Source organism: Vigna unguiculata, chromosome 9 (genome assembly GCF_004118075.2).
Source record: "Vigna unguiculata cultivar IT97K-499-35 chromosome 9, ASM411807v1, whole genome shotgun sequence".
Classification (NCBI taxonomy): domain Eukaryota; kingdom Viridiplantae; phylum Streptophyta; class Magnoliopsida; order Fabales; family Fabaceae; genus Vigna; species Vigna unguiculata.
Genome location: NC_040287.1, coordinates 6,043,086 through 6,066,467, shown reverse-complemented (window position 1 = coordinate 6,066,467; position 23,382 = coordinate 6,043,086). Strand labels below are relative to the sequence as shown.

General features: G+C 29.9%; 2 protein-coding genes across 4 annotated transcripts; both read right to left on the bottom strand.

Annotated features, from left to right (window-relative positions):
- Positions 1-1,686: 1,686 nt before the first annotated feature.
- Positions 1,687-4,988, bottom strand: LOC114164388 (isoaspartyl peptidase/L-asparaginase-like). Its single transcript, XM_028049040.1, has 4 exons — positions 4,745-4,988; positions 3,531-3,764; positions 3,187-3,273; positions 1,687-2,436 (listed from the first exon to the last, which is right to left on the bottom strand). Exons 1-4 carry the CDS (start codon positions 4,904-4,906, stop codon positions 1,954-1,956), a joined length of 966 nt encoding a protein of 321 aa, XP_027904841.1. The 5' UTR covers positions 4,907-4,988; the 3' UTR covers positions 1,687-1,953.
- A 3,010-nt stretch (positions 4,989-7,998) lies between these two features.
- LOC114162192 (uncharacterized ATP-dependent helicase YprA) lies at positions 7,999-18,330 on the bottom strand. Of its 3 annotated transcripts, XM_028045997.1 has the most exons (27): positions 18,085-18,330; positions 17,243-17,962; positions 16,905-17,013; positions 16,694-16,791; positions 15,545-15,700; positions 15,166-15,234; positions 14,456-14,578; positions 14,220-14,369; positions 13,965-14,096; positions 13,806-13,885; positions 13,617-13,711; positions 13,460-13,527; positions 13,186-13,287; positions 13,013-13,086; positions 12,708-12,815; positions 12,451-12,526; positions 11,766-11,902; positions 11,510-11,669; positions 11,241-11,417; positions 10,979-11,095; positions 10,738-10,893; positions 10,224-10,391; positions 10,003-10,115; positions 8,943-9,066; positions 8,616-8,711; positions 8,383-8,445; positions 7,999-8,294 (listed from the first exon to the last, which is right to left on the bottom strand). In XM_028045997.1, exons 1-27 carry the CDS (start codon positions 18,244-18,246, stop codon positions 8,271-8,273), a joined length of 3,657 nt encoding a protein of 1,218 aa, XP_027901798.1. In that variant the 5' UTR covers positions 18,247-18,330; the 3' UTR covers positions 7,999-8,270. The 3 variants fall into 3 exon arrangements, 2 of the variants coding, with proteins under 2 accessions (XP_027901798.1, XP_027901799.1); XR_003599153.1 differs by lacking the exons at positions 7,999-8,294; positions 8,383-8,445; positions 8,616-8,711 and having other exon boundaries at positions 8,945-9,066; positions 10,746-10,893; XM_028045998.1 differs by lacking the exons at positions 7,999-8,294; positions 8,383-8,445; positions 8,616-8,711; positions 8,943-9,066 and having other exon boundaries at positions 10,045-10,118.
- Between the last annotated feature and the right edge of the window lie 5,052 nt (positions 18,331-23,382).

The following is a 23,382-nucleotide window of genomic DNA, read 5'->3' as shown; positions in this document are numbered from 1 at the left end:
GAGTTGGAATAAAATGGAGTGATCAAGAAGAAAACATCTATAACACTCAAGACTAGGGATGTCAACAGGTCGGATCGGGTGTGGATAATGCATATTCGCAACTTGACCCACAACAAAAAAATTCACTCACTACTTGTCCCGTTATCCATGCGGATACCCATTTAAAAAATATCCATGAATTTTAAAAAGCTCGCGAGTAACCATAGATAACCGTAAATATTAAAAAAAAAGATAATTTATAAATTTTTAAAATAAAATTTAATTAAAATACAAAATAAAAACATGAAATAAAATATGAATTAAAATTTAATTTTAATTAAATTTAATCTAATAAAATATAAATTAAATTTAACTTGAAAATATAAATTAATTTTAATTTTAATTTTTTGCAGATAACATATACATGCGGGTACAAATAGTATGATACTCGCATTCAATCCATTTATAAACAAGTATTAAAATACTTGTTATCGGTAGATAATACTAATTATTCGTCACAAATTTTATCTATAGATACTCACATGCATATCATTTTTGTGATCCTTACTTAAAGACTTATCATTAGATACACATCCACCAAGATGTTAAATGTGGAAGAAGCGAAAAATGAATTTTTTTTAACGTAAATGACTTTAAAGTGGACTACAAGATTTCCTTCATCTCAAAAGAATCACTAAATATGAAAAAAAAAAAATGGAGGCAAACGACCTCAATCCCGGCAAAGTTGGGAGACAAAGTAAAAGAAAACCTAAATAATAAGCTACAAATGCAAGAAAGAATGGCATTTTTAAAAAATATGGAACCTCCTAAAAATGTAATTATTACTTATGAATTTTTAAATCAATAGGTAATTATTACCTATAAGAATGTTATTTATATAAATTTTTTTTTGTCTAAAACTCGTGTTTTACCTACATATGTTTTTTTATTATCTATAAATTTTGAAAAAAATATTATATAATGATTTTTCTTGTAATGTTTGTGTATTGACCATTTGGTTAATTGTGTTAGATTTTTTATTTTTATTTTTTTGTGTTTTTCCAGAAAACTAGTTGCTTAATAGAGAGGTAAATTACTGGTATTTGTGCTTGCATGTGATTGTATGTAGAAAATCTTTGACATGTACTATCCTTTTATGCATAATTGTCTAAAAGACATTTGGTGTGGACTTTGGCCATTTAGTATATAGTTTGTTCATGTGTTTCAAGCTTATGGTTTATGTGAACTCGTCTAAACTTGGTTTAAACCAAAAATTTTATTTAGTATATAGTATCATGTGTACTAAGTACATGTTAAATGATCAGCAACAACAATTTGGTTTAAACCAAAAATAACATCAACAACAATCAAAGTACTTTAATAAATTTTCACAAATTCAGTCTCTCTAAAAAGATATTATGTAAAAGAAATATTACATCATAAAATGTTAAATTATTTACAAAACCATCTACCATTTTTTCACCCGAACAAATTATTAAAGTTTGCATATGAGAAGTTTTCCATTTCCATTATATTAAAACTGTTAGTTGTTTGACTTCCTGAAAAAACTAATAGTATAGTTTAAGTTAGACATCGGTACTAAATTTTTTAAATAAAACTTCAATTCTAAGTAAACAACGTTACTCGAACAATTTCCATTCGAACCACACAATGAATGAGAGAACGATGATAGCATTCAAAATAGAGTACACATTATCAATGTTATCTGTTTGCCATTAAACAGAAAGATTGAAATATCGAACAAATGAATCATAGAAAAGAGTTAGGATTATGATACTATGATTCCGATTTTTTGACTTTGATTCTTTATTTCTTTATATAACTTATTGTGAATCATCGATTAATGTATTTTTTTTTATTTTTAAAAAAATCAATGATTCACACTAAATCATATCAGAAAGTAAAGAATGAGAGATAAAATATAATTTTTTATAGAATTAAAGACAAAAAAATCTAGGAATGAGACCAAATTGCAACCTCTGAATATCCATCTTCTGTTGCACATGCTCGGAACATGCCTGTGGTGTTGTAAGGCATGGCAACTTCTCCTGCAGCAGACACAGCAACCAAGCCCACAGTAGCTTTTGGTGTGCGTTCATGCACAACACAGTTAGCAGCTTCTTTCAGAGAAACCCCTTTGAATTCCATCAATGCAGCAACATCTCTTGCAACAGTGCTACGAAGTATTGCTTCACCTTTGCCTGTTGCAGACACTGCACAAAGCTCGTTCGCATATGTGCCACCACCTATGATGGGTGAGTCACCAATTCGACCAACCATTTTGTTCACTAGTCCACCCGTGGATGTAGCAGAGGCTAGCTTCCCATCACTATCAACAGCTACACACCCCACTGTTCCTAGTTGACTATCCCCATTAACCACATTTGGTGTTTCTTTTCCGGTACCATTTTGGAGTGGGTGTGTACTGTAATCGATCTATACATTGTGAAGCACAACAGATATTCATATCACAAGGTGGAAAATGAAACAAAAGGTTAATTATATTTTTAATCCGGTTAACATGAGATCGAAATTCGTTTATGTCTGAAACTTTGATGCATTTCTGTTTTTAAATTTTAAAAATTGGATATGATTTTTCTATTTTAATTGTACTAATCTTATAAAACGCGTTTGACATATCGAAGAAAATTTAATGTAATTGAGTTAAGAGAATTATATTTTTTATTTTTAACATTTGAAGACCAAAATAGGATTAAATATGTCTTTTATTCCTTGACTTTCAGTGAATTTTGAAATTAATTTATTTTAAAACTTTGAATCAATTTAGTCTTCCGAAATACGGGAATTTAGTTCTTTTAATCAAATTTTGTTAGGTTTATTTAATGTTTGATACGCATTTATTTGAGTTGTTTCTAATGTTTGACACATTTTTGCTTTAAATGTTAAGTCAAATACTATTATAAAACACACTTCAAATGCCAAATAAATTTAACTAAATTTGATTAAAATGATTAAATCCACGTATTTCGAAATATAAAGAACTAAATTGGTCCAAAATTTTGAAATGTACTAATTCCAAAATTCACTTAAAATTAAGAGATCGAAAACATATTTATAAATCAAAGTTTCAAATAGAAACTAATCTTAATTTTACATCTAAATTTAAGAATTAAAAACATATTTAGTCATAAATCCTAAGCCTACTTCTCAAGCATACAAACATACCTGGACTATGTTGGCTTTTTGTGCATGGTGTAGTCTCTCAACATTTTCTGCAGTAATAAAATGGGTTGGATCTACAGTCTCAACACCCTGAAAATAAGAATGTTGAGATGGTTGATTTATTATTTGTAAGAATCGTAAGATCCAATAACTAAAACCACACGCACTCTGGCTCTAAAAGTTTTCAATGATTGAACTCATCATAGTAATTAACATTCACACAGAACTTACTATCTATAATTTTTTTTCTTCTCTTGATAGAAACATAGTTTAAGACAATGTTAAAGTTTGAAAAAAGTTGAACCAAAGGAAAGAGTTTATAGATTGAAAGCATAAAGAAAACTGACTTGTTCTTTGGCAAATTCCTCTGCTCCATCAAAGCCCAGATATATGTGAGGAGTCTTCTCCATAACCAATCTAGCTAAAGAAATGGCATTGACAACTGTTTTGAGGCCAGAAACAGCCCCACATTTTTTGGTCCTTCCATCCATAATTGAAGCTTCCATTTCAATTGTACCTTTGTTGGTCAGCACCGATCCCTTACCCGCATTAAACTGTGGAATATTTTCTAATTCACGAACCTACAAAAGTACACAGCAACATACTTGAGAGTGAAAATCGAAGGAGTGCAATATTAGGAATCATAATCCATAAGAAACAAAAATAAAATAAGTGTAGTATTATTTTCACGCCAGAGACACTTTACACCCATTATTTTACCCTTCAATTTTCTTTACAAATATCCCTAAAAGTAGATTGTCAATTGATGCAAGTGGTGTCAAAAAATCATTTTCAATAAAATTATTGCTTTGTTAGCTAGTTCTTAAATTAGAATTAAAATAATGTTTTGGTTAAGTATGCTTTTAGTCACTGAACTTTGATGCGACACTAGAATTCGTCTATGTTTGAAACTTTGATATATTTTGATCTCTAAACTTTAAAAATTAATAAATATAGTCATTTCAACTCAATTACGTAAAATTTATTTGACGACTAAAAAAATGTTAAATTTATTTTACTTGTACAATGCGTTTTCTAATAGATATTAAAGCGAATTTTATGTTAAACGGTATAAAACGCGTTGAACACATCTAAAAATTTAATGTAATTGAATTAAAATGACAATATTCATACACTTTTAAGATTTGAAACTACAATGTATCAAAGTTTTGGACAGAAAAAAAAAATTCTAATATTACGTAAAAATCCAGATACTAAAAAATACTTAACCCAAACTCTTTCAACTTTTCTTGTCTAAAAGTCTAACTAAATAAATGTATTTAAAAAATCCTAAAATAACATGGGACATCCATTATTAAATTAATTACTAATAGTTCACTAACTGTGTTATTTTTATATCATGATAAAACATTTTCAATTTCATTTTATTATTTGAATATTTTTAAGTTTGGTTCACTTTATAGAAAACGAGCACATATCATTTTTCTGCCAATTTGACGAACAAGACATTACAAGAATGATAAGAAAGTGACATGAAAAAACAAAGAACATGTTATTTATCTGAAAAGGAAATGAAAAAAAGATAGAGTTTTGATCTTACCACAAGCTCTACTACATCCAATGGATGCATCTTGGCTTGAAGAGCCTGAACCCCGATTTGCAGGCAGTGGTGGAGGGCTTCTTCTCGAGGCTGGCGTTGCTCCGGCGGTAGCGAAAGTGGGATGTCGCCGGCGCCGCCGTGTATAGCTATAGCCCAACCCATCTCGACTCACTCTGCAAATAGTAGCTACGCAGTCACTCTTTTCCTTCAGCTCCAAAGCACCATTACTTGCAGGAAACGGATAGATTCACTTATTCATAATGATATTATAAAAAAATTGTGGTGTAATATTAAAATCACTTGCCACATGCATAATAAACACGCCACTTCTTGGTAGCCTTTTTTTTATACCTGCTACAGTATTTTTTGTTTTTCATAGTAGTTCTATTAAGCTTGAGTAAGATGATTCATTTAAAAAATTGTTTAATATTTATTTTAAAAATTACATTTTAAATATAGATATATAAAATCTGTATTAATACATACACATATATAATCAATAAAGAGTTTTACTGATATATGTCCTAAACAATTATAATTTCAATGGTTGAATTTTAAGTTTTTAAATTTGAACGTGAAATAACCTTAAATTTTGATATATTTTAATTTTAAATTTTAAAATTTAATAGATATAATTTTTTTAATTCAATAAAATTAACTCTTTTAGATTTATTAGTGTTGTTGAATGAGACAAATCTAAAACATCTTTAACAGGTAAAAAATATCTAACTGGTAAAAAAATTATATTTATTCATCTATTAATTTTAGAGACAAAAATTTAAGCAAAATAATTCACATCAAAATGTGTAATAAAAAAATATAACTAAGCCCTTGAAATTTGTACGAATTATATTTAGTTTTTGTTTGGATAAACTTTTTAGTATGAATTTTTAGAATGTCTCTTGTATCTCTTTCTAATACATTAATTTTGAGATATTAAAAAGGATTGTAATATATTTTAAAATATTAAAATCAATATATATATATATATATATATATATATATATATATTATTGTATTTTGGAGATCCGGTATAAGATACAAAAATTCAATAAAAAAATCCAAATACCGAAAGACTTATTAAAATTAACATACATAGGATAATTTACAGAAAACGTTTCTCATATGACTTTGTTAATATTTTGAAGTATGATATAAACTCTTTTACTATAAGAAAGTTGATTATTTTTCTCTCTTACAACTCTATCAAAAAGTTTATTCAGTTTTTTTAAATCATTACAATGAGGTATCAGTAAGTCTTGTGTTATTTAAATTTAATATTTTAAAATAAATAAAAGGTCTGCGTAAAATAAAAATTAAAATAAAATAAAAAGAAAAAAAACTGGAGTATGACTGTAATCCATGAAAAATTGATGTTAGTGTAATTTACTTTTTTATCTTTAAAATAAAAAATATATTAGCACAAATAATCCAAAAAACTTCAGCTTTTAATTTAAATGATTTTTTAAACTAATGTGGTGCTAATCAAACGATTTACACGAGAGTATAAGAAATAAACAAATAAAGATAAAACTAAATATTGTTTCCAACAGATCTACATGTGTAGACATGTGGCCTGGTATTGGGGTTATAAACTGGTGCAGACATAACTATTAATAATAAAAAAATAACAATTGTGTTTGTTTCAGATCTAGTAAAATATGTTTTAAGATAGATATACATCTGTATTTGATTTTATTTATTGTATATTTTTTATTATATTATATATTTGATAAATCTATTATTTTATTAGCAAATTATTGGACCAAATATTTATCTCTAAACTAAAAGTTATTGGTGATAATTCAAACAATTTTTTTCTACTTAGAGTGTGAAAATCTAAGCACTATTATTGAATTTTAATTTGACTCACGTGATCTTCAGTGGAGGTAATTAATTTCACTTGCAACAAACATGAAAGGTTGAACTTAAACTTTATATTTGTCTTAAGATGAAAATTCTCTTTTAATTACAAATATTGTGGTCTTTTAATCACTTCTCCTGTGATGAAGTGTTTTAACTAGAGTGATTGATATCCCAAAAATAGTTAGTGTCTTAGTCAAGAGTAACTCTTATTCTAAAGAATACTAAAGATCTTAGCTAGAAGTGTTTGTTATTTCAAAAAATACTCAATTATTTAGCTGGACCTATGTCATAGAACAATTGAGGGTGTAACCCTCAAAAACTATAAAAGAGTGAACTTGGAATTTATATTTGTCTTAGGATATTAAGTCTCTTTTAGTTACAAACCTTACGATCTTCTAATTATTTCTATTATAATAAAGTGTTTTAGTAAGGAGTGGTTGATGTTTGAAAATATACTCATTACTCATTGTCATTGTTCCAAAGAATACTCAATTTTTGTCTGAGTAGTAGAAGTTCAAAGAATAATTGATTTGTATCCTCTTGCGTTAATATGGTTAGTAAAACTTGATCGTATTAATCGATAATTAGACTTAATCTCAATTATAGAAGAACATGTATTAAAATTTGAAGTATAAAATTTTCCTTGTCTTTAACTCTTATATTTTACTTAATTGTTTTTTTAATTATATTCTCAATTATAATACTTTTATTATTTAATTGTTTTTTTAATTATATTGGTTATTATATTTTATAATGTTTTTAGAAAGTGGTACAATATCGTCACTGTTAGTTTGATTATTTATTTCACTAAAAAATTATTCTTTTTATATGGTATGATAATTTCTTGAGAAGATATGCTTCTTTCTCCAAATAAATGCAAAGAAATGTAGGAATAAAAGTTTAACATGTTATGTTTCATTTACTATAGGTTGCTATATCTGAGTATTGATCAAATGCGTTTTTATGAACTATTTGGTAACTTGATACGAATTGTTTTTTTCAAATTCACATTTTGTTTTACTTTTACATTATTTAATGACGGAAAGAAAGAATAGATGTTTAATAAAAGAAACAAATTTAGAATAAGAAATTAAAAGTTAAAAATTTGCAAACACCAATCCAAATAAAATCGCGAAAATTGGTTTAATTTAGTTAACATTTTTTATATTTAATTCGAATAACACCACAAACATCTCTAATTATATATATATATATATATATATATATATATATATATATATTCATTCGAATAACACAACAAAGCATTGTCATATTATTTTATAGTTCAATACAATACGTTATAATGAATCCCAGTAACAGCAAATTTCAATCATACCTAAAAATTAAATTTTATAATTGTTTAATTTTTTTAGGAGCTAACATCTTTCTTAACACCACATTTGGAATAGGCAATTTATTTATTTCTTAACATTTCACATTCAATGCAATTTATTTTAGCATAGGTACATTCAACTTTCCTAACCAACCAGACAATAAGAACAAGTTCTAAAGTAAAACTAGCTTAAAGCAAATAAAGGCATGTGTCGCCTTTAATTTATAGTGCTTTGTAATATTAATTTACTAAAATTGAAGAGTAAAACTTCATTGGTGGTTTTTCCCTAACATACCTTCAAATTAGCCAAGCACGTGTTTTGAATTACTAGTTTCCCGCATCCAGAATACCCTGAAAGGACAACTTTTTCCAATCATCAAGGTGGAAATTGGAATGAAATTATCCACTAAAATCATGATATGAAGTTCAATCAAGTAACCTTTATGATCATGATGGCTGCATCCTTGTGCAAAACCTCGTTATATTCATGGCAAACAAAGCTCTACAATATGCAAAAAATTTCAGGAACACTAGATGCCAAATTAGGATGCAATTTAAAAAGAAATATCAATCAACGGTCAAATAATTTTCTTCCGACCCAAAAATAGCTAACCGGAGCAAATTGAAAAAGAAAATGTGGAACTAATCATTGATAAAAAAAACGATTCAGACCTGAACACAATTAGGGCAACCCACTTCCGCTGAGCAGCAGCAACATGTGAGAAGCTCTAGTGCGGCTTCCAGGAACTTTGAAAAATAGGGTTGGACCTATAAAAAATTCCAAAAATATCATGAGGTGAAAGTCTGTTCATTGATTGGTACTTGGGAAAATTGTTAAACCAGAAACTAGTACGACAAATATATTAAGACAAGATAATTTAATAACCAAAACCAGAACAGATAAGTATTGTTTAAAATATAAGGCATCAGATAAGTACTGATGAAAATATAACGCAAGCTAAATATCATCTAAATGGTTAGACTGGTCAAGTTATTCACCCGCACTGAAATTCCACATCCTCCGGGATGTTGATCATATATTAGAATTCTTTCGGGGTAAAATCGGGCATCATGAGGGTTTGGACACTCAGGAGCCAAGTCAGACAAGTTGCAAGTGATGTGTCTGCAAGCAAATGCATGTAATAATATTACACATAAATTAATAGGAATTACACAAGATGAAAAAGAGTAACAGTATAATGCAGTAGAAAGAGAATAAGGTTTTAATGTCTATGTATGCCAGACTAGCAAATTTTCACTTTTCATGTTAAGTTTCAATAATACAGGGTCCAGAGTGCATAAAAAGTAAACTCCAACATCTCAGTTAAGAGAAATTCATAGTCACATCATTCCTAACTTCAAAAACATGCATAAACTCAAAAAGAGAAGCATCTGAATAGAAACTGACAATCAATTATATAATGATTATCTTTTATGAGCAAACTCAAGAGGGAATTAATGAGCAACAAACAACTTGCTAAGATGAAAAGTGGCACTAAAATGATAAGTTCTCCTTTACCAATAGTTTTATATATTTCGATACAGATCTTAAAAGATTGGGAGCTTTTCTTGAGAACTTTAACAAAACTTTATATCTGCTGAAAAATATTAGTAATAACAACAAAGAACATCTTTAGATATGTCTTTATTTCTTTCAAAAATTACACTAACTTCCCATATTTGTCAGACACCTTGTTTAGCATTGTAAATATGAAAAATCCCCATAGTAGCTTTACATACTGGTTAAAGATAAAGGGAGATCACTACATGAAAAATTGATGAACTGAGTGCAATTGAGGACAAAAAACCCAGCAGAATTGGTGTGACTGACTCTATCAATGATAGTGTCAATGGTAATTCATGTGAATGTGTTAGAAGGAAAATGATAAAAATCTAAATGTACGATATCTAAAGCAAAAACAAATAAAATAGAGCTCAGCATATGCAGCCACATGCAACAAAGTTCATGATTAACGGTACATAGAACTTGGATGGAAGGAATAGGACTTCTGTATATCATGCTGATGCCAAAGCTTAAAGATTAACACAAGAAACTTACAAAGGCACTACGTGTAAAATTGCATGTGAAGCAGCATGCAGACCTCCACGGAAATCATAATTTTGCTTGACTACTGCTTCTTTTATAGACGGAGGCACAGGAACCCAAACTGCCTACTTAGAGGCATAGAACATATTGATGTCAAAACAAAAACACATGCCACATGAGAATAATTAAAGTCATTAAAAAAAAAAAAAAACACCTAAAAGTGCTCAAATTACCTGTGACTCGTATGAGTAATGAGGAAGTGCGAGGTCAACAGCATCAAAGATTTGATTGCTTCCTCTCCAAATACGATAAAATCCAAACCAAGTAGTTGTTACTTTGCATATATCAGCCCGAGCATTTGATTTTGGAAACTTGTTAGTTTCTACTTTGAGCGGATAAGCCTGCAAGACAAATGACCTTTCTACATGATCGGATAAAAGACCTAAATATCCCTGTTCCTAATTTCTGGAATTATGTAAAGTATATATTATTCTACATGATTTAGCAGTACATTCAGCTTGTAGGTTTTTACTTTGCTGAAATTAGATACATATAATTCTTACTTGATGCAGTCAGGCCTGAGCAAGAAGTTAACAATAAATCACGGTTTTCTAAAGAATTAGTGAACATGATCTAGCACAAGTCTAAAGAACAAGAATCAATAATGTGCAAATATTAACAATAGTCATACACATAAAACTCATGAAGATAATCCAAAGGATCTCAAGCAAGCAGGAGAATACATACAACATTACCCCCAATGACATGAATATCAGTGTAATCACGAGTCTTTGTATAATACTTTAGATCAGCCTCTTTGCAGAAAGCAGTTTTATTAGACAGATCTAATTTTTCAACCAAATAGGTTTTCCCCTGGCACATATACACAGCACCTTCATATACCTGAATCAAGTTATATACACTTGATGAGACATGGATAAGAAAAAGAAGCCAAATTACTCTTTTCATCTAGGAAGTAGAAGTCAACCTGAAAGAATGCCTTGCTTTCCTCTATCTCTTCAAGGACTTCATTTTTTTTCTGATCTATGACACTGTACCTTACAGTTTCTATTGCTCGGATATTGACTGCATGTGAGGGTAATTTCTGGAACATAGAAGGAACCACAAACAAACAAGAAAAAATAGTAATCTTACAATCTGCAAATATTTTATAGAGCTAAAAAATTATTAAATCAACTAGAAAAGACAGACATGAAGCCTAATTTTTTCAAAAAATAAATCACAAATACCTCAGGACCAATGTAGTTCCATATTCTAGAAGAATCCGATGATAGAATAGAACTCATGTATCCTCTAGCTTTTAGAGAAATTATAACACTTTCCAAGAAAGGACCAAAATATTGTTCATCGTAGTTCACACTTAGAGGGTGTTCATGAGCAGCACAGACCAAATGTTGCTCAAGAATCTGAACAAAGTCTGCCATAATTAGCATAAACGCTTCCATTTGTTCAAACTCAAAATAGTAAATCCAGAAAAAAAAAGGCCAAAGCTAAGAACCTTTTTGTTTTGAGAATCAACATGACAGCATTCAATTGGTCTTTCAAAAAGTTTATTGGGATGTCTCATGAAGTATTGATCAAGAGGCCCCCCAAATGCAATATAGACAGCAAGGGATGGTTTATCTCTCCTCCCACCTCTACCAGCTTGTTGCCATAAGCTAAAAGTATAATTGAATAAAGTACATAAATCCACACATATAAAGCTATTAAAAATGTTTAATAAGTCATCGATGTTAAAACAACTGGGCAAATACCTTGCAATACTACCAGGAAATCCTAGATGCAGAGTGGCATCAATTTCTCCAACATCAATGCCCAACTCAAGAGCATTAGTTGCAGCAACACCACATATTGTACCACCAAAAAATGAACTCTCTATTTTTCTTCTTTGCTGTAAAAGTGAAGCAACCAGTATTGAGTTTAGGAGAACCATATGATGTCCAAAAAATGATCAGCACATTAATTAAGAAAAACAAGAGTTAGCCTGCAAATAAATTAAAATGAGAAATGGACCAAAAAAGAATCAGATGCATGTGGAGAGGTTCATTACTTTTCTACAAAACTTCATTAGTGCCACTTCTCTCTATATATAGACATATATATAAATAAATAGAATTAAGGGCAAACATAGAATCTGATCAACAATACTAAGTTTCAAATTTAAAATATAAAATAAACGGTAACCATGAAAGAAAGATAATAATAAGCTGATAGTCTAAAAGGGTAGAAATCCTTTCAACAAGAACCAAGTCCAAATAGTCAGACCCAGTTAGACTCAATAACTCAAGCGATAGGCTCTATCAAATAACCAAAATTTCAGTTACAGTTTCTATCTAACTTTTGTCCTTTATATTATATTTTCCAACAGGTAAATATCATCATTTTAATCTTCACCAAATATACATTTTGATCTGATTTCAAATCAGAAAAAAAGGAGACCTCTGCAATGTAGCCGCCACGATATGCACATATGGAATCAACCAGATGCGGGGCCGTCTCATGAAGAATCTCACGGCTGCCATTTACAGAAATTCAAATTGCATGAGCATCTGCCTTTAAAACCCACAGAATAACCATTAACTTTAATATGAAAACAGATATCAAATAACAAAATCATAATGTAAGAAAAGTAAATTATCAAATCACAATATTGATTATACTAAACTACACAAGAACATGAAATTGATTTGACATACGTGTAGGATAAAACAAGCTCACAAAGTTTCCGTGATTTACAAAATGCAATACAGCGAAGACCATGCTGAACCATTTCTGCAAAAAGTCGTGAAGCATCCACAATTGGACTGCAAAAAAGAACAAGAGGACACACAAAAAGCATTCAAATTAAAGATACTTTAGAATTCTGCAAATCCTGATATTTATACAAATCATAAAAATATTAACTATTCAAGACTCATCATTTTATACAGAGCATAAGGTTGCTTGCATACATCAAAAGCAATGGTTGCATAGTTTTTTCCATACATATTAGGATTATCACCTTGAACGAACAAAATTAGCACTTTCATCATCCAACTCATCAGTTCCCATGGCAAACTGAGCTTTTTTAATGAACTGTAGTCATGTAGCAACATAATTTATCTCATAAATATGTCTTTAGTTAACAATATACGAACTATTAAACTTCATAAATACATTAAAATTTCAACTTACAGGTTTTGGACGCAGAGCAGGATTCCAAAGGACAAAAAGTTTCCTTGTAGATGGACTTCCATCATTCTGAAATAGCTCCAGTGTAGATAAATTTGCAAGTTCCTAGGGCGCAGACAATTCATGGCTTAATCAAAGTATGGTAGTAAAGCAATTCCAAGAAGAATACCAAATAACCATAGAATTCTAAAAAAGTCAGGTCCGTCTGAGACAACATGCTAAAGAAAAATGTAAAACCAAGTGTATAAAAATGTAACTACTTCCAAGAATTATTTACCATAGAATGCTCCCGAGGATTTGCAGAAGTTGCAGTAGAAAATACGAAAGAAGGAACAGATCCATATACTGCAAGTAGAAGCAAATTGTTGATTCACATTTCCATTTAAAATTTAAATACACAAGTTTATATGGAAATGGTTTGCAAAGCTCTAAACCATGTGAACAGAGTCGTTTTAGCCTCCTCAAAATAAGGGCAGTGTGACTTCCAAACGTTCCCTTGTAAGTATGAGTCTCATCAATTACCACAAACCTATTTGATTAAGATAGAATAAACCTCAACACACCATTAGGAAATATTCCATATAAATACCAAATCAATATGGTTGATCATATATTCCATATACCTTAGGTTTGATAAAATCCGACTAAACTGTTGATGATGGGGCAAGATTGATATGTGTAACATATCTGGATTTGTGATCAACTGCATCGGTATAACTATAAAATGAGGACATTTTACTGGAATCTGCTTGGTCAAGAGAAAAAATTAGTTAATAAATTACCAATCTAGAATTATCACGGAGCAGCATCCTCTCACTCATAGAGGTATCACCATCGTATATACCGATATTAAAGTCATTATCAAATCCTTTTGTCATGTGTAACAAAGCTCTTAGTTGATCTTGAGCTAATGCCTGCATAATGAAATATTTTAGCTATCTAAACAACAATCCCCACAAAACAGAAAAAGAGATATTATGATTATGTGGAGGCATTTAGACTTTAGAATTCAGAAATAAATGATAGACTGCAACAACCTTCGTGGGAAATATGTACAAAGCACATGAAGATGAATTCGTAGACAAAACTTCTAGAACTGGTAGATTATAGCAAAGGGATTTGCCACTAGATGTCATTGTAGCCACAACAACATTTTCACCATGAAGGGAAGCTTGTATAGACTCTGCCTATGTAAACCACACAGCAGAAAATTTTGATTCTGAGTGAGAAACTACTAGTATGGAAAATGCAGTTCCACATATTCATTTTGTACCTGGTGACTGTAAAATTTGGAAACTCCAATACACTTCAGTGCAGATCTCATTTTCTCTGATAGATCAATAGGGATCCCACTGTAAATTGCTTTCCTGGCACATATGTCTTCAATATGCACAATCTGCATCAATCAAACATTCATAATGCAGCATTCAGTACTAGTATGAACTGTTGGGTAGAAGGAATTTTTCTTTTCATGAATCCCGAGAATTAAGATTCCCTGGAATTACTAAATATTGTTTGGTAGGTGAATTGTATTTCCTAGGAATATTTACAGAAAGCTTTTTGAAATCAAAATGTAATGTGTTATTTTTATCAAAATCTTTAATTTTTTTCATCACTTTAAATGATTCAATAATAGTAACATGGTATGTTTTTCAGTAAAAAAAAATTATTTTAATTCAGGAAAGTTAGTTTCCCACCTCTCCTATAGGAATGTCTTTGTGGGAAACTTGGTTAAAATCCGTTCCCGGGAAACCTTTCTATCCGGTTTCCCAACTTCAAATTCCTGGGAAACTAAAATCTTTCCAATTGCCAAACAACATCGTACATATTTATGAGCAAAAAACGAACATTAAATTTATCTATAAATATTATTGTTGTTGAGTATTTGACACATTGCAGTTGTCAGTATGCAAATCATGGTTTGAAGATTTCATGTTATAGTTCCAAAAGCCCAAAAAACTATTGCAACAAAATAGAAAAGACCTGCCCTTCTGATCCAATTCCTTTCTTAAGATGATCAATCATCTCCACAGCCAGTAATGACTTTGTGTCCTGCCAAACCGAGAACAAGTGATGTAAAGCACCGCTATATGATCTACCCTAATAGTAGAATTTTCAGCTATATATAAAAATATTTTTCATCAATATATTTGAAGATACAATAATTGCTAGTAACCATCTCTTTAAAAAAATCAAACCAAAATTCTATTGAAAATTTCAGCTTCAGACACACACCAAATGAAAACATGCGTTTTATTTTCCTCTATTTCTACTATCGTTATCACCTTGCATCAGGTAAATTTTGGATATACGCAGAAGACTAGAAGTTAAAAATAAATATGTAACATGGATTAATGCGTACATGACACCCAATATGGTTTGAGTTAGATTTTGAGGTAGTTTTGCTTCTCTTTACACGTTTGGATTCGTCTTCTTTTTTGACAAAATCATTGTCCTTGACTGCTGCAAGCAACTCTTCCAAGGAAATCCCCATAGTCATCTCATCCCCAAATTCATACTGCAAATAAGAATGCACATTTTTCAGCTCTTCAATACTACTGACGCATTGTGCCTTATGCAGGAGTAACTTAAAAATGTTCATTTACAATTTCTGTTTGTCTGTTTTATTTTGACTTTAAAGTGCTATTCATACTAAGTCATCACACAACTAGCATATGTGACTTTTCAATAAGGCTTAGACTCCAGATTACGGGTGAATTACTTTGTACTTATATTTTTGAAAAACAAAATGCTTTTTTAATAAAAGAAAGCAAATTTATGTTTTTGTGTTTGTCTAATCTGCTTATTTTAAAAATAAAAAGCTTTATGCTTTTATAATAAGCAAGTCCTATCTACTTCTTAAGTAAGTGATTATCTTTAAGATGGAAACGTTTATTTTAAGTTTAAACAACCTGACCTGACCCTATAGAGACTCTGAAATATTGAGCTAAACAGAGTATAAGCCTAGAATATACAATCCTAGAAACCTTTATTTATCATCTTTGGTCATCATGTTACAGTTGTAAATTGAAAGGTTTATACTCACTAGAACCCCTCGTTTTTTGGTTCCACTTGAATCTAACCTACTTCTCTTCCCAAACTCATAGCATTTTAGTCACTGCCTATATATACCATTTTGACTGCATCAATTCCTTCAACTAAGAAAGTTGCATGCCTTACCTACCTAATAACTAGCACTTTATGAATTATAACCATTCTAACATAATCCTAACGCAATGCCCTGTTAAAAAAGCCAACTATTTGTGAGTGTGATTTGTGAATTTAGATTGGGAAAAAGAGTTCCACACTACTAAGTGAAATATCAGTCAAAGTATACGCAGGTGGATGTATAGGATACAATCCAAATTCTATGATACGATGCAAATTCTATGATACTTATACAATCAAAGTTTGGTTCCAGGAGTAAATTTCTATCTATTAAGCAACTTTCACTAAACATAATTGGGTCCACAGTGGATCATTTGTGAAGAATAATGTAACAGAGACATACCCGCAGCTGTTCAAAAGCCCATCCTAAAATTTTACGGAAAGAACTGTCCCTTCTCTTCAATGTACTGACAGTCTTTGAAATATACAACCACTTGCGCACTATTAAAGAAGACATGTCAAGCAAAATTGAAAAACATAAAAGCTATTCTGATAAAATAGAAGAATATCAGTAAATAACAGCAACAAAACAACAGTTCACATCTTCAGTATACCTCTTTTAGGATTTTCTTCAACTAGATCTTTATTGCCTGTTGAATGATTGAGGACAACAATGGTATCACCAAAACTTGTCTTATCTACATCATCCCTGAAACATACCAGCTGCAATGGATTCAATCCAAAATTTAGAACAGGAAAGAGCAACACACAATAACCATTTCCTTGTTGCATACAAAGCATAACAAAAACTATGCATTGAACACGGAATAGTCACTTTAAGGAACACTCCTTATTCCTACAACCTCACCATAACAAGAATAAAAAATAAACAACGAACTTCGAAATACCACCACAAAACTAAAAAGGAGAAACAAAATCAATCAAAATTTACATGAGGACAAAGAAGCGAAAGATTCTTGATGTCGCCGATGCCAAGTTTAACCCCAAACTTAGCAAGCTCACTAAGCGCCTCCTCCAGCAGACTCAAGGTCAAATCTCTAAGCTGCAAATAAATAAACGCGGAAAAAATGTTCACAAATGCAAACGCCTTCACCACTATCTTCAACCACGGTGGACACAAACATATAACACCGTCACTGACACGGTTTCTCAGGCCGCCGCCGCCACCTCCTTTCGAACGAGCTCGTTTCAGCAACTTGCAGTGTCCGAGTGGCAGTTCCGATAAACAATTCACTGACTCCAAAACCTTCGCGAAAACCTCGCAATTGTGCTCGCCAAAAGGACCACCCTCGCAACCATCTCGCAATGTGTTCAGTATGAGATGATAGGGAAGCTCCATCTGCTTCTCACGACCTAAACCCCCTTCGGTTGATGTCTCCAACGGTTTTTCTTTTCCCGACTCGGAATTACACGCATCACTCTCAGTAGCATCACGTAAAAGTGATAAATCCTCCTTTATGGAGGACCACGTAGAATCCGCGAGAACAGAAGTCGAAGTTGAAGCATTGGTAGTGTGAGGAACATCAGGCTGAAGAGAGTGGGATGTTGTAGAAGGTTCCTTTTCCTTTTTGGTGAAGGGAATGAGGACGAGAAATTCGTGGCGTTGGATGGGGTAAGAGGCAATATGAGTCTGCAATCGCAATTTCTCACCCTGAAACAAGCAATGGTGTTAGTTAGTTAGTAAAAGACGTTATGTCACTGATTGTAGAAAAGAAAAGTAAGTGCGACGGTGGGTGAAAGAGAAATGGGAGGAGGGAAATAGTGTGGTGGTGCCTTGAAGAAGAGGTGGAAGTTGGGGGAGGTGGTGGCGGGGGAGAATGAACGGCGGAGGAGAAGCTTGAGGTGGTGGAGGGTTGTGGTGGGAGTGACGGGAAGAGTGATTGATTCGCCGGTTAGGGCACGGATTTGGATTTCCTTGTGGTTGCTCTCTGACATTGTCCTTCTGTTGTAAAACCGCGGGAACTTGGGCCAGACCTCTCTCGCCTGTACTATATGCCGTTGTGTTTTCCAATGGGAAGCCAAAACTTTAGCGGATTACGGCAACCGCTATGCGAATTCATTTACTTTACCGATAACTAACCTGACGTAATTTTTAAATATACGATATTATATTAATAAGTAATAATATTATAATGTTATTAAATTAATATATAAATTAAAATTATATTTATTAAAAATAAAGTAAAATATATCAGAACAGATAAAAGAATAATCATTGATAAATAAAGGAAAAAAAAAATAGAAACATCCGATTTTATAAAAATTTTGTAAAAATAACGTCAATTTTTAAAAATTTAATAAATTACTATATTTAAATAATAAAATTAGTATTTTTAAAAGTAGACACAAAAAGAAGAATCTCCTTTATATATTGTTATTGATATACCAATGTATATAAAAGAATTGTGATATTCACAATTATTTTTCAATTATATATTTTAAATTAAATTAATTATTTTATTAATTTTATTTCTTACATAACTGTTTTTCTTAAATTTAACCTTTTTTATTTTACCATATTTTAAACTTAACGGTTGTTTTAATTATAAAATTACCTATATAATAAATAAAAATTATTTACATAAAATTATGAAAATTATTTAAATTTGATTTTATAGTTATAATAATAATAATAATTTTACTATTTTTCTATTATCATAAAAAAAGTGAAGACACGTGTAATGTGTTTTCACATATTATCATTTATTTTCACTAGTTATTATCTGTCTATTAAATAAAGAAGATTTCTCAATAACAGATAACATCTTCTAATTCAATATAAGAAGAATTTGACGAAGAGTTTTTGCAATTTAAAGAACAAAAAGACATGAAGAGTAATTGTCGTTGAGCGAAGAGTCTCCGTCTATTTTTTGAATTTTTAGTTATTTTCGCAACAAAACATTTTTGGACTTTCTTTTAAAATTTTCAATGGTTACTTAAACATTTGTGGTCTATGTATACTTAGACCAAAAACATATGTAAATAACTTATTTTAATTTAAATTTATTAAAGAGAGGATTATGTTCTTATCTTAGGATAACTGAAAATTTGGCAAATCTTCTATTTATCGATATGTTAGATTATGACGTCTCCATTTTTGTATAATTCTGCATTCTTTCTCTAAATTATCTTTAATTATTTTTACCGAAAGATTCAAAGTAAAAAACAATCATATCTTTACTATAATTATTCAAATGTTAATGGTTTGATTTATGTTAATGCTTGAATGAACTAGCTACTCATCTTATTTCATCAACTTGGATTGGATTGAAAAACTGGTCTAAGTTAAGATCCAATCAGATCATCTACTATAGTTAGATAATAAGAATATATATATATATATATATATATATATATATATATATATATATATATACTAGCGTAAACACAGGCGCTATCGCGTCTTTGTGTACGCATTTTTTGAATTATATTAATAATTGTTGATATCGTAATGTTATTAAGTTAATGAACAAAATAAAAGTATATTTATAAAAATTAAAGTGAAATGTATGAAGAAAATATGAGAAAAATAACTGTTGATGAATAGTATGAGAAAAAAGAAGAAAGAGATAAGTAAATAGTTTTATAAAAACTTGTAAAAGTAACCGTTAATTTTTTAAAATTTAATAAATAATTAAATTGTAAGGAGTAAAGTTGAAATTATGAAATGTGGACACAAAAAAGGAAATCCCCTTTATATATATATATATATATATATATATATATATATATATATATATATATATATATATTTTAACGGGTTACAAAGTTTTGTTCTTAATGTAAATATTCATTCAATCAAAAGTGGAGTTCCTACAAGAGATATATGTCTCACTATTTCTCATGGGAAACTCAAATAAGAGATGAGGTAAAAACTTCCAACGATCAAGGTAAATATTATAATCCTCTTACTCATCTTCTAAACATGTTGAAACATGCATCCCTCTTATTTTCATCATAATACACATGATGCAAATAGGGTTGATTATTAAAGATAGAGATGCAAAAGGAAAAGGAAAAATAGAAGAACATTGAAAATGATTTCAAGAAAGATTCTTAATACACATACTCAAAAAGATGGAAGAAAAAATAAATAAGCATATCAATTTGGAAGTCTTTTAGATTATAGAGTATTTTAAAAGAATCAAATAATATTTGTGATTCTAAAAGACATGTATGGGGTGTTCTTCAAAGAGTTCAAGAGACATATGAAGAGTTTATACATATGCTTATGTAATTACTTGCATGTCACTTCCAAGTGATATGAAAGTTATAACTACTTCACATTGCTCTTTCCTAATTCAAGAGTCACCCATGTGACTCCTCAAATATTGATCTCCTTCATTCAGGGATTATACACGAAACGAGATTATTAAGATTATAAATTAACTAGAATTAAAACATAGGATTAGTGAAACAAAGTGTAATCATTAGTTTAATTAGACTTGTGTTGGTACTATGTGTCATCAATATTTGTGTGTTCACACTTAGGATTTATTTTCTTGTACTAACATTGCTTGTAACCAACTTCAGAATACTTCCTTCTCTTCTTTAGTCGAACCATTCAACTATAAATAACATTTGAAGCCTATTATAAATACACTTTAATTTGTGAGCAGCTTTTAAGTGTCTTAAAATTCTTCTATTTTTTTTATTACAATCTTGGGAAACTTTTTCATTTAGTAAATCATCGTTGCATTTATCATTTATAATTCCATTTCAAAAGTTTGTTATTCATATTTCTTTCCTTAATCCACACCACAGTTTTATACTACTTATTCTTATTTCAACTATATTTTCTTGAAAGCCACACCATGGGTTTGATCCATCTACCACATTTCTATGATCATCCACATCCACATCTTGAACAAATATTTTGGAGGTATCCAAATCTTTATACATACTAGCATAAGCACAAACATTATCACACTTGTGAATACGTATTTTTAAATATCTATAATATATTATATTATGAATTAATATTTTTAGTAATTTTAAGATAATATGGATTTTGAAGAAATATAAGTAACTTTTTGAGTTAGAAATAAGTAATGTGTGTTTGTATTTACGATAAGTTGAACATATCTTTTAAGTTGGTTAAATTAATAATATTTATAATTTTATAGCAATATGAAATTTAAAGAAATATATGCCAGTTTTGAGTTAAAACATAAATATCTTTTAAGAATAAAGTAGAGCACTATATAAGAATAAAGACTCATAAACCCATTGCCTTAAGGTTTTTGGATTGAGAGTGGTGTCAATATCTTTTATGTACAAAGATCTATTTTGTTCACTCCAATAGTATCAGAAATCAAATCGATGCATAAGAAATGAATGCGTTGTCATACTATATAAAATTCAGACTATATCACATCACTTCTTTTACTGGATCTTATGGAGCCTGTTGATGCAGAATAAAATCGAGTTTGATCATAGAAAAGATTCTCTTCAAGTAAAACCAGCTTACCCTTGGACTCAGGTCTCATTGGTGTTGTATCGGTTAAAACTGGCTTAGACGAGTGCAGTGTGTGAGAAAGTAGAGCACTATATAAGAATAAAGACCCATAAACCCATTGCCTTAAGGTTTTTGGTTGAGAGTGGTGTCAATATCTTATGTGGTTGGACTCAGGTCTCATTAGTACTGTGTCTCCCCAGTGAAACTCCCTCTGTAAAACCTAACAAATTTAAACATGTAAAGAAAAAAAATTGCGAGCCAAGGCCCTTTCAACCCCCTCAAGAAGAGTCGCATTAGATCATCAATGGGTTCTTTATTTTTCCAACACCTCTTATCCTTCTAAGAATTACCTCAAATTTCAGGAAATGACAAATGAACAAATTGTTTGAAATATTTGGATTTTAGATATATTGTACCCGAATGCCCAAACAAAAGATTTTGATGTTAGCATACAATAGTGAGGTATGTTATAATATTCTTCATATCTCTGTCTTCTTCAAGTGAATGTAGCTCAAGTAATAAACAATCTAAATTATTTTAATTGAAGAAGATTTATAAACGATTAGACACGTACTTAAACATGTTAAAAATATTTTTAAGAAAATAATATTTATATTCTACTCGTATTATATTAGGAAAAAGATGGAAAGTAACATTATAAATTCCCTAAAATATGATAACAAAACTATCATCAAACTAAATTATTTTAAACGGTATTAAAAGGTTGTTTCACTTACCTATTTCCTAAACTATTGATAGCTAAGTAGTAAAGGAATAGGTCTCGGGGAAATGTGATATACTTTTAGATATTAAGTGAATGAATAAAATAAAAGATAATCAAATGATGGATCGATGATGATATCACCAAAGATATGAATTAAAAGTACTAATATATATATAAAAGCGTGTACGCATAAATTAGAAGCAACTTAGAGAAACAAATCATAGATTATGGTAATACCTAATAGTATGAAACAGAGAGAAAATATAGAAACTAGTGATAACATTTTAACTAGATGTAATAAATGTTATTTAATATTATAAAGAAATGGTCTTTAATTAATTAATATTTTTAAGGTACTTGTTTATAGTGTCTTGTTGACTAATAAACGTGAAATCAATCTTCGTGTCATATATGTTTATTATTTTGTACTGTGATTAAATGGCAACATAAAGAAATACTTAATATGATTATTTGATTACTATAACTACTTGGAAAAAAAATCATGTAATATTAGTTTTTTATTGTAATGAAACTAACATTTGTTTTCATTGTAATTAATTGTATATTTAAATATTTACTAGTAATTTGAATATTTATTAATTTTAGAATAAATAATTATATTTATTTTGACCTTTTAGGAAAATAATATGACGGTCAAATTTCCTTTGAATTTTGAGAAATACTTTATTGTGTCCCAATTCAAAATAAAATACTATTTTATGTTTCTTCTGAAACAAGGAAAAAAATGACAATAATAAGTATGGTCGATGACAGACAAGAAGAGAGAGGCAAACCCATTGAATGAAAGCTGAAACCTTCACCCTTCAAACAATGTATTATGGAAGGTTAATCAATGTCTCAAACAAATTCTAAGTATCAAAATTTTCTA

What these genes read in the sequence shown, in the direction of transcription:
- LOC114162192 (XM_028045997.1), bottom strand. Translation starts at nt 18,246, where the DNA reads ATGTCAGAGAGCAACCACAAGGAAATCCAAATCCGTGCCCTAACCGGC. An exon ending in GAATTGGATCAGAAGGGCAG is followed by an intron (nt 14,579 to 15,165) that starts GTCTTTTCTATT and finishes TGATTGATGCAG; the next exon opens with ATTGTGCATATTGAAGACAT. An exon ending in AAAGCAAGGCATTCTTTCAG is followed by an intron (nt 10,894 to 10,978) that starts GTTGACTTCTAC and finishes AACTTGATTCAG; the next exon opens with GTATATGAAGGTGCTGTGTA.
- LOC114164388 (XM_028049040.1), bottom strand. Translation starts at nt 4,906, where the DNA reads ATGGGTTGGGCTATAGCTATACACGGCGGCGCCGGCGACATCCCACTT. An exon ending in TGGATGTAGTAGAGCTTGTG is followed by an intron (nt 3,765 to 4,744) that starts GTAAGATCAAAA and finishes GTACTTTTGTAG; the next exon opens with GTTCGTGAATTAGAAAATAT. An exon ending in AGGAATTTGCCAAAGAACAA is followed by an intron (nt 3,274 to 3,530) that starts GTCAGTTTTCTT and finishes TCTTATTTTCAG; the next exon opens with GGTGTTGAGACTGTAGATCC.